At 46.7% G+C, this 15,965-nt stretch overlaps 1 protein-coding gene across 2 annotated transcripts in view; it reads right to left on the reverse strand.

Annotated features, from left to right (window-relative positions):
* Smoc1 (SPARC related modular calcium binding 1) overlaps positions 1 to 15,965 on the reverse strand; it is a 155,509-nt gene that overhangs the window by 19,125 nt on the left and 120,419 nt on the right. Inside the window, exons 6-7 of one of the 2 annotated variants that reach the window (XM_038337263.1) lie at positions 14,942 to 14,998; positions 12,989 to 13,069 (exon numbers count right to left, since the gene is read on the reverse strand). In XM_038337263.1, the coding sequence (XP_038193191.1) occupies positions 12,989 to 13,069; positions 14,942 to 14,998 (138 nt within the window). Of the gene's footprint in view, positions 1 to 12,988; positions 13,070 to 14,941; positions 15,032 to 15,965 lie in introns of both variants that reach the window. The other variant, XM_038337262.1, reaches the window with a different exon arrangement.

The raw sequence follows: 15,965 nt of genomic DNA on the forward strand, positions 1-15,965 counted from the left end.
AGGAGGACAGCTGACTTTGGCCACTTGCCTTCGCACTGAGGTATATACATGAATACCTCACCCCCACGCCCATATGAGTATGTACACACACACACACAGCACCGACCATTTGTGAAAAAATAGGTAATATGTCCTCCAGAAAGGAAAAAAAGAGATCTCTTAAATGGCTTTTTGGAACTAATGACGCCAGCAAATATTCCTTGGATGAAATGTACCAGCCAGCAGAAGGAGGACTTTGACCTCCTAGCCCACCCATGTTGGGCACTATTATGACCCCAGCTTCGTAAACAAGAAGAAAACAAACTCTGGAGAGCACACATTTTCCTCAAGTTCACTCCAAGATGGGAGACCTGGACTGTCCTGGAGGATGGCAGACAATCCAGTCCACCTTGCTAGCCTTAGCCACCTGCTCTTAGTGAGAACACACTTGTTTTGACCCAGGTTCCTCCAGGACAGGCACCTGGCAGACTCTCCAAGAGCTCCATTCAAGGGCAAATGTGTTCACACACACACACCCCTCCCTCTGAGCGATCATACCCTTTCAACCTAAGCTCATGAAGTCTGGCCCTCAGGATTTCTGTCTCTTTGTCTCAGAACTAGAAAACCGAAAACCAAATGCGTAACTCACCCACCATTATAGATCTATACAGCAAGTGAAAGAGAAAACATTTGAGTACTTAGTAAGTGTGAGATTGGCGGCGGGAGTTCTATTAGTATTAAATCAATTTGCACTGCTTCCAATCTTTGAAGGTAGGTACTAACATCAGAGACACAGTCTGGCTAAATTATCAAGATTATGAATTAGGGGCCCGAGGCTGTGGCTCAGTCGGTACAATGCTTGCCTGGCATGCCAGAAGCCCTGGGTTTGACCCCTAGCACTCCAGAAACTGGGCATGATGGTGCACTCCTGCAATCTCAGCACTCTGAAAGACCAGAAGACAAGCCTAAGATACACAAAGCTCTATCTAAATAATAATAATAATCAGAGTTAGGAGGAGACAGAGGTAGAATTCCAGCCCAGCCCAGCTGTGTTCTGTACCTCCCTACAGTGACATCTTCCATGGCTACAGGCGAACCCAAGCTTTATTCTGTTCTATACTTTTCTTTGACTTCACACTCCAGGATCACTGTCTCTGACGGTTGTGTCTCTGTGCTCTTGCGCTGGCCAGTCCACGTGGGCTCTAGCTGACTGGTTCTAACACACAGGAGAACAGTGTGGTGATGGTGGAGAAGTAAGCCAGGCCTTTGAAGGTCCTGTGGCTTCTGCTTTCACTGTCAATGAGCCCTAAGGGCTACTCTAGCCTCCTGGAGGAGCAGAGGCCACACAAGAGGAAAAGGGAAATAGCACAGCCTGCTAGCACACATGGCTGAGGTCAGTTTGGATGTTCCCACCCCATTGGTCCTCCCCTTGGATGAGCTGAGGAGCCAAGTTCATGTAAAACTTGTGAGACAGCCACTCTGTCAACTGCAGACACACTGGCAAGAACAAGTCATTTTTCTGTTGCACTAGTAGGTTTGGGATAGCTTGTTATTTAACAATGGGTACCAAGTATCTAGCTAGACCTGCTTAATTCTTTGTCACCTTATGCCAGGGGGCTTCTCATAGCCCCTGCAAGCCTGAAAGTGATACAAACACTAATTAGTAAGTCCAAAGTAGACTCGCTACATATCTGAGGACTCAGAAGGACTCCATCCTTGGGGCTACCCTCTCCCCTTCTCAGTCACCTCCCAAATGAGGGTTACCACCCACCTCTATGAGTTATCTCAGAGGTTGGCTTACAGAATGCAAGCCGGGATTGACTTCAAGGGTCCCTTCAGCAACACTAACTCATGGATCAAGGTGCTCTGCTGACTCAGATGCACACTGTTCTGAAATGCCTCATCTATGCTTAGGAAAATTGGGAAACAGAGATAAGAAACAAAGGTATGACCCAGTAACTATGAGAATGGGCAAGGGCTGCCCATATATGCCTGGAAGATAAAACGCAAACCAGAGAAGAGGGAACAAGGGGATGGAACCACACTCACTTGGACACTTCCACACAGCCCTTCCCAAACCTGCTCCCGAGATAGTGCTGAGCAGCGAGAGCTCAGTCACCCTCCATCCAGCAACGGAACCTCAAGAAGAAACACAATGGAAAAGCATCTCATGTTTGGAAGGCTCTAAGTCCAGGCCTTGCCATCAGAAGACACATAGTGTGTCTCTCCCAGGTCACATGGTATGGGAAAGAATGGGACCAGCAGAGAACAGCAGCGAGCAAAGCTGGAGACAGGCCTGGAAAGGCCAGCATGAGCTAGATGACTGTCAACCCTGTCTATGGGCCCAGAGCCCAGGTCTTTGTGTGTCAGCTAAGTTGGGATCTGCGTAGAGGACATCTCTGTCTGCTAGGACTGGCTCAGGTCTGTGTCTCATGATTGCCCAAGGTAATTAGGAGCAGAGGAGAGCATGAATGAGACCAAGTCTCAGCTAATCCCCAGTAGTCACTGGAGCCCAGAGTTTATCCTCTCTTCCAGGACTCTCCTTCTTTGTCTTTTCTTTATTTTTACATATATTTTTAAAAGCAAAAATGGACAACAAACAAACATTGCAGGATTTGGGCTGGTCTTGCTTTCAGGCTATTGACTTCCAGAGAAGAAAGATCTGAGAGGAGGAAGGGAAGAGGAAGCTGAGTCTCCTGGGTAACCAACACTTCTACACCTTTGAGTCAAGTCATCAGTGACCAGTGGGCAGATCTTACTGTGAGCTTTATGGTGAGAGAGAAAATGGATTTCATGGCGGAGAAAGTAGATGGAGAGGAGGCAGAGGGACTGTAACACTCAAGGTTCTACACACACACACACAATGAGAGGAAGATTTTTAAGGACTAGGTTCATGAACTAAGGATACAGAAAATCTAAAATACATAGGCAAATCAGTCAGGTAGAAATGCAGGTACACAAGATGAGACAATTTTGGACCAAGATCAATAGCTAATGCCCACAGTTGTAGGACACAAAAGCAGGGCTTTCACATGGCAGTCTCCAGGCTGTTATCATCATCGTTGTCTTCTTCTTCTTCTTCTTCTTCTTCTTCTTCTTCTTCTTCTTCTTCTTCTTCTTCTTCTTCTTCTTCTTCTTCCTCTTCCTCTTCTTCCTCCTCCTCCTCTTCCTCCTGCTTCTCCTCCTCCTCCTCCTCCTCCTGCTTCTCCTCTTCCTCTACCTTTTTTCTTTTTCAGCAAACTCCAATCTCTTCACTTAAATCTTGGAACTGACCACATGAGGCTGACCCACATTATGCAGAATAATCTGCTCTAACCAAAACCAACTGTGGATGCTCATGTCACAACGGCTCAATAGTGTTGGGCCAGACAACAGGGTCAGGCTGCCCAGACAAACGGATGTACCGAAAGGAGCATCATAAGGACTTCAAGAAAGATGTACTACATAGAGAAGAAGGGAGGAGTCATGAGCCTGATGTGGTGGCTTGCATCTGTAATTCCACCACAAAGCAGTGGTAGAGGGAACAGGGTAGCTAAGGCAGAAAGATGGGAAGTTTGAAGCTAGGCTAGGCTATGTAATAAATCCTATTTCATATCTCAAACAAAATCTGTAGACTGGATGGGTGCCCTGGTCAAGGATGTGGTCTCTCCTGATAAAAACCTAGTGGTTATTTAAGGAGCTACTTTGGCCATCCTGACAGAATTGCTTCTCTTCCTTGAGACAGGCAATGAAAGACAGCAGGATACTAGCAAGGCTCGGGACAATGTCCTTGAGAGGAAGACCCAATGCAAGATTCTGGGTGACAAAAAAAGGTCTGGGGCTCAGGAGGAGGTTAAAAAGAAGTGCTGGGGACATATGTGAACCTAGGCTATTAAATGGATATATTTGTACCTTAGTCTGATATCACATTAGTCCCTGAGAAGGCCAGAACATGTGATGAATCAGGAAGAGCTAACCAAGATGAGTCGGGCGATCCTCATTCGAGGTCTTCCTCCATTCATCCCTGAAGCTTTCTCTGAGGGCTCTTCCCTGGAAGGAGGCTAAGGCACAGCATGGCTCCTGCTAAGTTTCTGTGCCCCTTACCCATGGTACTGTGACCCCACCAACTGTAAGTGCTTAAGGACCAGGTCTCCATCATATCCTTCCTGCCCACCACTCTGGGTCACTCCTCACCCAGAAAACCACAAACTCTGACAGAGAAGGAATCCATGAAGGATATTTAGTCTAAGAATTTTATTCTAGCCAGTGCTCCAGAGATGGGGCCCACCCACAGCGGAATAAATGCCAGCCTGTTCTATATGAGACTGCAGGGGCTGGAACAAGAATCTCTGACCCCAACTCATCCTGGGAAAAGCTACGCTCAACCCTCAGACCATCGAGACTAAATTTCTTATGGGGATAAACATCAATAAAGGGTGATTCAGCCTGAGAAAATGAGAGGAGCCTGCTTATGTTTCATTGCAAAAGGAATCGTTTCACAGGGCCAAGAATATTAAGGAAAACACTGGCCTTGTGTCGACGACAACGACCTTGAAACCTCTTCAAATACCTCCCGCCCATCTCGCCTCTTATCAAAAATGAATGAAATGCTGACCAATGACCCACAATAACAAACCGTACACTTAAAACAACCTTTCTAAATAGCGAGATGAAATTCCAGGGGCGGAAGGAATGGTGCGCGGCTCCCACCGCAGGTCTCTCCAGGTCTGACAACACGTGGGTGTCTGGTGCTGGGACCACCTGAGGATTTGGTGGAGAGTGGGACAGCAGGAGGACAGAAAGGTGGGCCCAGGGTTTTCAGGGGCTGACTTCACTGTTGAAGGGGCTGGGGTGGGGACTGGGGGTGTGGGGCTGAGGGGAGGGCCCTGCTGGAGTCATAATCTTTAGGAATGATTTATGGAACATCACTGAGACACTCTTTCTGTTTATTCAGCCATGTGGGGTTTTGGCACCTATGGCTTCAAGCCAATTATGTGAATAGGTTATCGCCTCACTGGGGACTTTGCAATTTTTTCACAGGAGGGGCTAAGTGCCCCTCAGAGGATAATTTTTCCAAGCACCATTTGCCAAGTTGGCCTGCCATCTCACCATGAGTTTTCCACCACCTCTGTCAGCGAGGGCCACTTGGTCACAGTCAATTCCCAGCTCTCCATATCCTGTGACTTGGAGTCATCCGTGTGGTTTTGAGAACCCCACAGAGAGGGAGATTCCACAGAGCCACTGCTCCCAGGATTGAAAATCGACTAAGGAATGCAAACACCCAGAAGACAGGCCCAGCTGGGGCACAGGAAAAGCAAAAGTCACCTACTAACAGAATAAAATCAGCATCTGGTTCTTCAGACCAGAACGGATAGAGGTGGGGGTATCAGAAACCGAATTTGCATAAACTTAAGAAAGTCACCTCTTCTGTTGCAATAGATTTCCTCATCCCTATCTTTAAAAAAAAATCCTCTTTCTGCATAATCTGCCACAAAACAGAATGAAAATAAAAGATAGCATCATCCCTCATCCTCATTCCTACCTTGGGAGGGACTTTGGAGCATGCTCGGGAAGACCCCTGATGGGCCAACTGGTTAACAAAGGGTCACCTTCAGTCAGCTCTACCCCAGAGGGATAAGTTGGGATGGCTGTTTCCCAAAGTCAGAAGGAACTTGGGACATTCAGACGGAATGCTCCAGGAGCCAAAGGCGGGGTCAGTGGAGACCTGGGCCTCCAGGGCCCTGTGGCTGAAGCAACAGTAAGTGTCCACCGCTCCAACTCCAGTGCACTTCACCCTAGGGACTGAGGTAGTGGAAGCCTTCATAGATGTCGCCAGCAGTCAGTATAGAGGCAGTATAGCACAGCGGTCAAGAGGACAGACCTTTTGGCTTCCCCCACATGGCTCTTGACCTTGGACAGTCTCAGAGTCCCAGGTTCCTCACCTGTAAAAGTAGAGTAGCCCCTACCTGTGCCCCACAAGGTGCATATAAAGAAAAGATGTACTAATATGTGAGACAAGCTGTAGCTAAGTGGCGTGGGGCTTACTCAGCATGATCGAGGCCTAGATTCAGATACCTACCGCCACAAAATACACGTACGACATTTAACCTGGCGCCACAGTAAGGTGAAAGGGGTGGTGCTGTTTTAACTAACTGGTCTAAGGCGGTAGTGCCCTCCATCACATCTGGGGTACACCTTATCATCACATCTGGGGTACACCTCATCTTATGCCTGTGTTCAGCTTGGCTCCTCAACTGGCCTGTAATGGCTGGCTAAGGATCAGGTTATGAGAGCAGTCTGCCCTGGTCCATGCAATAAGGGGGTACACAACCTACAGAGGAAATTTATGTCTCTATCTAACTATATTTAGATATCTTAAAGAATCTGTCTGCTTTTTATAATAACATCCTCCAAAGCAACATCCCTGACAAAGCATTCATCTCCTACTAGAGAGGAGCGCATCACCGGCCCTGCCTTTGGTACACCCTTTCCTTAAATGCTCATTGTGTTGCTCTCCCACCCTCTCAGGTCTTAGTGCATCACCGCTGCTGACAGACCGAGAGCCCTGCACAAGCCCTCGGTTAGCTGGACTCCTGTTTCCTCATTGCAAAGTCAGTGGTGGTACTGGAAGCTTCTCAGGCGCTTCTTCCTCTAATAGCCCACACAGTTCAGTCAGAACAGGCACACCTTCCTATACTGTGGAGGCTAATCCAGACCTAGCTGCCTAAATCACTGGAAGTTGAACGCCTGGAAGGGTTGAGTCAAGGGTAAGCATGCTTGGAGTCTTCAGCCTGTCCCTCGTACCTCATACTTCTTGAGAGACTCTTATGTGGCCCACAAAGCACAGCAAGCTTGCTGTGCCTCCAAAGTTCCACCTTCAGGCAGAACTAACATCCCACATCCCCAGGGCTGACTTGGAGCAGCCCTACCCCCAGGGATAAACAGGCTCTTAGGCAGAATAGTCATGAGTAAGGAGATATAAGAAAACAGTACAACCAGCCTGTGTAAATAGATCCTCTGAAGAACCTAAAATGGCCATGCATGGCTCACCATGGTCTGAAGTGGTAAACACCCACTTCCCACACAGACAGATACTAAGCTCTTGGGGAGGGGAAATGGGTAGAGTCTATTTCTTCTGGGACGGACTGCCCCAATTTAGCACATAAACATCTTTTTTCTCAACTTCCTCCTAAAGCGTCACCAACTCACTCCCCACCTCCATGGACTCATCCACAAAGCCAGGAGAAACGCCCTTTCCTCCAAAGGTACTAAGAAATCCTTCACAGCTGTTCTGCAGTGACAAGTACCAAGAAGTGGTGGCCTGTCCCTTCCCAGTTTCTTTTGGTAGTTTCACTGACTCTGACCTGCACACTCTGTGCTAGAAGGATTAAATTATAGAAAATTCAAGTTGAAGCAAGAGAGGAAGAAAGGAGTACAGACGAGGGGAGGGGAGGATGAAAGAGGGTTTTTTTTAATTTATAAAAATTAAGTATATCTTTATTCTTCCTCCTCCCAAAATACTAATATTGCATGCGTGTGTTGATAAACTGCACAGCCCGATTTCCTACACAGTCATTTCACAGACACATAATGAAGAGTCTCGGACTAAAGCCAAAGCCATCGCTGACTTTCAGAAACTGGGAGGAAACCAATTACAATACCCAAGCAAGCTCTTTGATTGCGGCTTATTTACAACTGAGGACAAAAGGAAAATATTGGGACATGGTTTTTGTTTTCGAACATCAAATTGCATATAAATTCATTTCTAGAAACAAAACTTTTGCTAGTAGGGGGAGTCCCAAAGACTGAATCCTGTGACTACACGCTTCCCATTCCAACACTACAAGAAACAGACAGTGAGGTGACAGAGTAACATAACCGAGAAAGCCAATATGAAAGCAAGGTCAAACTGGACCATAGACCTGGCTCTCAGGCCCCCAGTGATAATCACCTTTCCTCGCCACAAAGGAAAACAGTAGAGAAAGGGCAAAGCCGTTGTTGCCAAGGGAAAGCCCTGGGAAAGACCATCTACCCCTTCCTCATCTCAACCCTATTGCCCATGATTGACCAAAGCATCTTCATGACCCCAAAGGGCAGACAGCAAGAAGGCCAGTAACGGGATGTGTTTTTATATAGATATTTTAAATGCACACAAGCCCAGGCCCATTCCCATTGCGAATGCTGGTAGATTACTCATTCTTCCTCCCGATCACGTCATGTGTGAGATTCCAGGTGGCTGTGGGGTATTTGCTTACAACAGCTACCACTGGTTTCCTTGCAAGCTGTTTATTTTTCCAGCCTCAGGTCATTACATCAGCCCACGGTTTCCAGTTGGGCAAAGAGTATAGACTTGTGGGGGCGGGGATCCAGTCAGGAGGTGCCATTGCCTCCGTGACCCCAAACCCCAGTCATAGCAGCTCTCCCAGCAGAAACGTCCTGGGTGGAAAAGCAATCTCAACTGTAGCCAGAGGCCCAGAAGCCAGCTACAAGAAAAACGTTGCCCAAATGAGTAAGGGCAAGAATACTGTCAACTGGCCTACCTGACGTGTGAACGCACCTTGAGCAAACACAGACAGATATTCTCATGCAAGAAGAAATGAGAATCTTGTTTTATTGAAAAATGTCAAAGAACCATGTTTCCATTTTGAGTCCTCACTGGCAGCTCTGTCTTCTTGGAACAGAGTGACCATAAACTGCTTCATCCACAGATGAATGCCGATCATGGACGCAAGAGAGGAAAGGCTTTAGAATTTAACTCATGGGGCCGGTTCTGGCTGCCCTGATCACATCAGGAAAGAGTTTTACAAGAAAGACAAGAAGCAAGAAAATGAAAAGATATGGATGTAGAGACAAAACCAGAGGCTATGATCACTAGCCTGGGCTTCCAGGACAAAAGGAAACATTGCATTGCGGGGCTGGAGAGATAGCTCAGAGGTTAAGAGCACTGACTGCTCTTCCTGAGGTCCTGAGTTCAATTCCCAGCTACCACATGGTGGCTCACAACCATCTGTAATGAGATCTGGTGCCCTCTTCTGGCCTGCAGGGACACATGGAAGCTGAACACTATATACATAATAAATAAATCTTTAAAAAAAGGAAACATTGCAGCCCTGGCACATTGCCATGGCCATAGCGAGCATGGTGGCCACATCCATGACCCCAGTTCCTGAGAGACAGCACTTTCTCAGGAGAGGAAGCACAGTGTTTTGTAATAGAGAAACAAAAAGACAGAAATCATAAAGAGACAAAAAAGATTAATAAACTTATAAATTATTTTCATATAGTCAGCTTAGACCTAGGGGGGTGAAAAGGGTTTGATGAAGGCCAATTCTTGCTATTTGTCTTATTGCTTTACCTTCTTCTATAAATAGAAATGACTTGAACATATTTTAAATGTCGAGTATTTTAAGAAATGTCATGATACCAAACTCTGGATGAAAAAAAAACTCAGCAGGAGTTCACATTTCCTTGAAAAAGCATCAGAAGCTCTGGCCAGCCCTCTTCTAGGACACGATGCTCCCAAGGTCTGGGGTGTTAGCTGGCTAGGAACATCATCCTCCCAGATACGGAAAGGATTCCTGGAGCTGCGGACACTTGGGAGGTGAGGCATGAGGGAGGTGGTCAAGGAAGAGAGGATCAGAAAGACAAATGGGGATATGCCAAACTTGCCAAGGACTCAAAAGGCCACAGCAGCCATACAAACACACGGCAGAGCTTTCCAGAAAGAGCCAGAACCTCTAAGAGGGGAGAAGACTGGATACGTCTTCAGGCGTGTGTGTCATGTTATTGCACAACTTTCAGGCGCCCAGTGGAACCTTTCCAACATCAACAGTCCCCAGGCCAGAAAACAAACCTGGCGTCACAGGGTCTGAGTGTGAAAAAAGGATGTTTGGGGTGTAAAAGAAACTGGAATTGCCTTTTTTCCCCTTCTGGGAGAAGGCTGAGAAGATGAGCTCTCACCCAGGCGTACTTCACAGAGTCTGACTCCAACCTCCCCAAGCATGATCTGAAGTTCATCTGAATCCAGAATCCTCCATCAAACTTTAGTGAAAAATGGTCTCAGGTGCATAACCCTAAGGCTCCAGTCCTCACCTAAAGCCATGGACCACATGCAAGTCCATCAAAGGATGTCTGCCTCATTAATTGAATGTTCCAACATGGGAGGATGGGGAGCACAGGACAAGCAAACACTCCACCAAAGCAGCTTCCTTCACTTTGTTTTGCTTTTAAATCACTTATGGTAAACCCATGTGCCCAGAATTGCAAGTCTAAAATTGAAGCCTCACAAAATCCAGAAGGGCAATAACTTAGTTTTATATATAAGGAAAGCAAGACTTGGAGAAGCTGATTGGCTTTCCAAGGTAAGGAAGGTCAGTCTGGGAAACCAGATGTGCACGTCCACCTGATTCCAAAGCCCGTGATCCGACCAGTATGTGGCTGGTGTGTGAAAGATACCCTACTCCACTGCCTGAAAATCTGGACCTTATGATGCCTCCTTGGCAATGAGTTGCGATCGCATACCCCGGAACAGGATGGTCAAGCTTGAGAATGGTCCCTGTGAGATGATGCACCTTGTGAGCAGTTCCAGGACTTCCTAGGACGGTACAGGCTTACCTGAAGCATCAAGAAACTCCTCAGGAAACTCCTCAGGAGTCACAGCTCCTACGTCTGCTTGCTCTATGAAGGGGCCAAAAACCTTGAGTAAGACAACCCTAGGCATGTACCTCCCACTCAAATGCCACATTCAACTGTGGATACCAGGGGCCAGAAAATGTTCTCTGTGGAAGATCATAAAGTAAATATCTTAGGCTTTGCAGGCCATCCAGGCTCTGGGGTGGCTATTCAAGCCTGGTCTCGTGGGTGAAAATGGTCTAGAACAGCAGTGTAGCTGTATCCCAATAAAACTTTATTTGTACAAATAGCCAGGTGGCCATTTGTTATCTATCTGCTAAATACTCTTGCAGAACCATGTCTTTTATATCTGAATCCATCAATAAGATTGACAGGTATTAGTCAGTATGGCCAGGTGATAATGACAGAGAATATTATAATCTGTTAAGTGATTACTGAAACCAAAGCCTAGTCATTTTCCTTGATGTGTCTCCTCTAAAGAGCAACTAACTCTCCAGCAACTATCCTGTTCTATATACTAACCTTATAGAGTCACCAACTATGGGAAATAAAGGAGGCCAGGCCACTACAACAAGAGGAAGATAGTTGTACTTGCCTAGAAACAATTTCTCAACATGACCCTATGATCGTACAACAGAAAACTACATAAACCAGTAGGGGTCACAATCAGAACTCGACGCTATCATTTTAATACACTCAGAGAACACACTTCAGAAGGACATGTGTCCCTTGCTTCCTCCAGTCTAACCACAATAAGCACTGTCAATTGGTTAAGTATGGTGGCACACATCTGTAATCTTAGCACTCAGGAAGTTGAGGCAAGAAGACTGAGTTCCAGGCTACCCTGGACTATATATCAAGGCGCTATCCCCAAAATCAAGAGATACAGATATATGTCAGTGGGAAAATACCTACATAGCATCCACTGGGTCATAGCATGCATAGCACCACCAAAAAGCCTCATGGCAGTGCCATCATCAATGTTAACAGTAATAAATGCATGCACCTAACAATTCATCATCTAGCCCGGCAACAGTCAAAAAAACATACAGGCATTAACGTGGTGAGCCTTTTGAGAGACAAACCATGTCCCGCCCTACAGGTAAGAACTAAGGTCCAGGGAATTTATCTGGCTAGAGTCACTCTCTGTGTGCTATACCTAGATTTTGCTAATTCCAAAGCCTGTGCTTTAACTGCTGACTATTCTATCTTGCCCAAAGCCATTCACAGGGCCTCTTTTATGTCACCATCTCATCCTACACCTCCATCTTACATCAAATAGTAAGCCAATCACATGGAGAAACACTGACCAGCCCACCATTCTCCTCTTTGTCTCCTTCCCTGAACTCTGGTCTCCATACTGCCACCTATAGTACAGAGCTGGTACAGCAGTAGACTAGAGGAGCCAAGGACAGCCCTGCCTGCCCCTTCAAAGGCAGGAATCCTTTGTCCGTAGTCCTTGACACTAATAAAGGAAGGATATGGCTAAGTTAGACTCAGCCAAGCCCATAAATTATGCCAAGTGCTAGCTAGTTCTCATTATGATGGCTTAAGCAAAAGAATGCTCCTCCCCGACAATACCTCAGCTCTGGACTGCTAGGATATTTTCTGTTGGTGAAATAAATAAATAAGTCTTGACCGATGGCCAGTGAACTTGGTTGGGTTTGATCTTTGTTGGTGGCAAATCATGTTTCAAGTAAATCCTACGAATGTGATCGCTCTTCCTAAGTCATCACCTCTCTGCTAAGTCAGTGCCAAAACCCTGATCATTCCTGAGACCTCAGAACATCAAAACAGGAAGGCCATGACTGTAAGCAGCTTGAACGCCTCAAAACAGAGGAATTAAGTCTGTTGAAGCTTGAAGCCCAACTTTTGTATGCCCAGCCTGCTCCTTTCAAATTCTCCTGTGTGGCATTTAGAAAGTCAATCAAAATACTAAAAACATCATGACAAAATTTGTCATCCAAACAGATCAACTACTCATAAAAGTTGACCCTGGCTATGATAAAAGACGAAAATAAAAGCTGGAAGAGACGAACTCATCAGATTCCTTATTTTATAGCTGCAGAAAATGAAGAAGATACAAGTTGTCCCAAACCACACTATAAAGCTGGGCAGAGTGACACCACCCCAGCTGAGCGCTGGGAGGAGGTTGGGTGAAAAAATCACTAGTTTAATATCGGTTTTAGCTAAATAATGAGACTTTGTCTCAGAAAAGGAGTCAGAGGAAGAGGAAGAGGAGGAAGAAGAGAGAGAGGGGAGGAAGGAAAAGGGAAGGCAGATGAGAGAGAGGGGAAGGAAGGAAGCAGAAAAGAAAACAAACCCACATGAGGAGTAGTCATGGGGCACCCAGGGACCAGGAGTTGAACACATACATAATCGAAGGAAGATTATTTACCTGAATTTCTTACATTGGTGTTATTCAATTTGGAGTCTTTGATTACCAAGTGCTTAATCCATAGGGTGGGAGCTGTGATTTCTAGAAAAAAAAAGAGAGAGAGAGAGAAAAAAAAGTGTGTGCATACATAGAGAGAGAAGTAAGCAACACGGAGTGTAACCCAGACTTGAACAAGCTTCTTAGAGGCCTATGCATCAAAGTTTAACTATCTCCCTCTTGGCACATCAACCTCATCCCAGTGCCAACACACTCTCTTCCTTGTGACGGAAGCGCTTCTCGCCACCAGCTTTTAAGAGACAACCAGGGCATCCTGTGCTGGGACACAGAGTAGTCAGAATTCAGAGGCACCACGCCACTCCATCAAGGAATAAAAATATTATCCCAGGAGGTGAGGAACACGGGCCAAGCCAAGTCCCTCTCAGCTGCTTCCCTGGGAGAAGATTTAAAGGGGATAAATCAACAAACGGATGCCAAACACACCGCAGAGACCATTTTAGAGGAAACAGCTGAAGCAGGGCAGATTCAGCCCGCTGGGCTTCAGCTTCGTGTAGGGAGAGAGGAGTCTCACACATACTCCAACCCCTTCTCACAGTCAAGCTGAGCACACAGCAAGCACCTTCATATAGGGAGCCCCAGGGTGCCTGCAGGCTCTCAGTACCAGGGTCACCAAGCAGACTGAGAATGTGGAAATCCTGATCCTGAACGTACCATGTGGCAACCAGATCTTCAATGACAGCAGCAAGATGGTCTTCCCAGATTTGCATCCTCCACCCTAAGGCTCAGGTTTTCTAGTGACGGGGGATGTTTGCGGATTCTGATCTCACCTTTCAATTCTCACGGAGCTGAGCCCACCCTAGGCGCATCCCTAGCCATGCTGCCATGGCATGGTCTTGTCTCATTTCTCCATTCTACTCTCCCGTGCCCCAGATACGCTCCGCTGAGCGCTGCTGAAATCTTGCCATAAGTTGTACACTGAAGGCTGAACTTCATTGTCACACTTTCTGAAAACCTTATTCTGCCAAGCTTCCTGTTCCTGTCACAGGAATCTGGAGCACTGGGTAAACTCCCTGAAGAACATGGGCCAGGCTTCTGCACCCCAGCACCTCCAATTCACTGGCCTTGCCTCCAGGGACTCCCGGCCTTCATTTGGCAACCACCCACTATCGCCCTTCACCTAGAATGTTTCTCCCAAATGTCTTAGTGCAACTCCCCAAATCCCTGTGCCCTCACCCAGCCGGGTCCACTTGCCAATCTCTTTCTCCTACTTCCCTAACGGTGGCCCATACCTACATCACCTTTCCCTCCTTCCTTGTTCGTGGCCAGTCCTTGCTGTCTGGAATACCCCGATTCCTCCTTTCTGCTTGCAAGCTCAAGTCCCGTGTCTTCCCAGCTTTTCCCAGAACAAGGCCAACTCTTTCTTCCTCAAGCGTCTATCACGGTACTTAGTTCTAGGACCAGGACCTAGAGCTTGGTTCATGAAGCTCTCTAGTGGTCGTAGTGGGAGGAAGACATTCCTATACCTCCATCTTACACCACCTCCAGCCCAGGCACAGAGTGGGCAGTTCTAAGTTCTGAGTCACGTGCTCCCGAAGACTGACTGCCCTTGCCAGCCATTCTCATTATGACTCCCTGGTCTTGGCAGCTTTGAGGGTCTGTCTAAACCATGTTTTTGTTGGACATTGGGCTACAGGCAGGAAGCCTGGGAAGAACAGAGGACTGTTCCAGAAGTAAAGACTATGCACTAGTCACTTGGAGGCTCCACATTTTTTAAAAGGTTGGGACAAACCAACTTATACTGGGGGAAAAAATTACAATAAAAAAATAATAATAATGGAAACTCAAACAAACATGTAAAGCTAATATCTTACCCAATTCTGAAATGAAAAAAAAAAGAAAAAAATAATAGTGAGAGTTAAACAAACATATAAAATGGAAAGGAAAATGATGTCTTACCATCGCCGTCGAATACAGGCTGGGTCTCCATCGTGGGTGTGGGCTTAGAGCCATCATCTGAATTGAGAGTTAAAAAGAAACGAAAAGAGACTACCATTATTGAGGTAAATGCTATCTACTCTCCAGAACTGTTGACTGGTTGGGGTTTGTACAAGGTCAAAGAAAAAGGAAGAGGAAGAAGGAAGAGGCCAAGAGAGAAGCAGAGCCAGAGAGAGATGCGATAAAGCAAATCCAGGTGTGTGCTCATCCTGGGGACTCACAAGGAGTTGGGACTCACGGCAATGGAGGTCCCTGTCTAAGCTAAGGATTCTGTAGGACTCTTCCAGCCTTCCTCACCCCACAACAGAGTAGGGTGGGAAGACTTTCCTACAGCCAGCAGCCTGAGCTTTGTCTAGGCAGGCTGACACTGGCGGCCCTATGGCCTGAGAGCCTGGTGTCTCCCCTTCAATTCCCATCCTCTGGCACAAGACAAGCTGTTTAGAACCTTTCCCTAAGAGCCCTGGCTAAAAAGCTTAGACCAGAGCACTACTCTCTTCCAGGCTCCTAGTTGCCTCTCCATCCTTGCCTTAAATAGAGGTGCTGGAAAGCATTGCTCTCTCCTGCACACTAGAGGGTCAAGGGCCGTCCAGTGAACATTTACACTGTGAAGCAGCACACGCTGAAATTCCCAGCAGCAGGTCAGCGAACGGGAAGGGAAACAACACAGGAAATTGCTGAGATCACCCAGGCCTCCCTTTGACGTTTCTATCACCAATGATGGGAGTGGGATGCTCCCAGTAGCAGTGGCCCAGTGCTTATCACTCAGTACCCTGGGCAGCTCTTTCTGCAGAGCAAGAGGAACTTCCATGTGTCAGGAGTTAGTGTAGACTTTGTTTATTTACCTGCCAGGACTATGCTTTCATCAAAGCCCCAAAACCCTCGGCCTTAGAGACGTGTTTTGCAACCGTTTTCATTATTGCCCATTGAAGGAGTATTTTTAGACCATTTTCTCCAATCACCTCCTAAGAAAATGTTAGTGGATAGA

Source organism: Arvicola amphibius, chromosome 7 (assembly GCF_903992535.2).
Source record: "Arvicola amphibius chromosome 7, mArvAmp1.2, whole genome shotgun sequence".
Lineage (NCBI taxonomy): Eukaryota > Metazoa > Chordata > Mammalia > Rodentia > Cricetidae > Arvicola > Arvicola amphibius.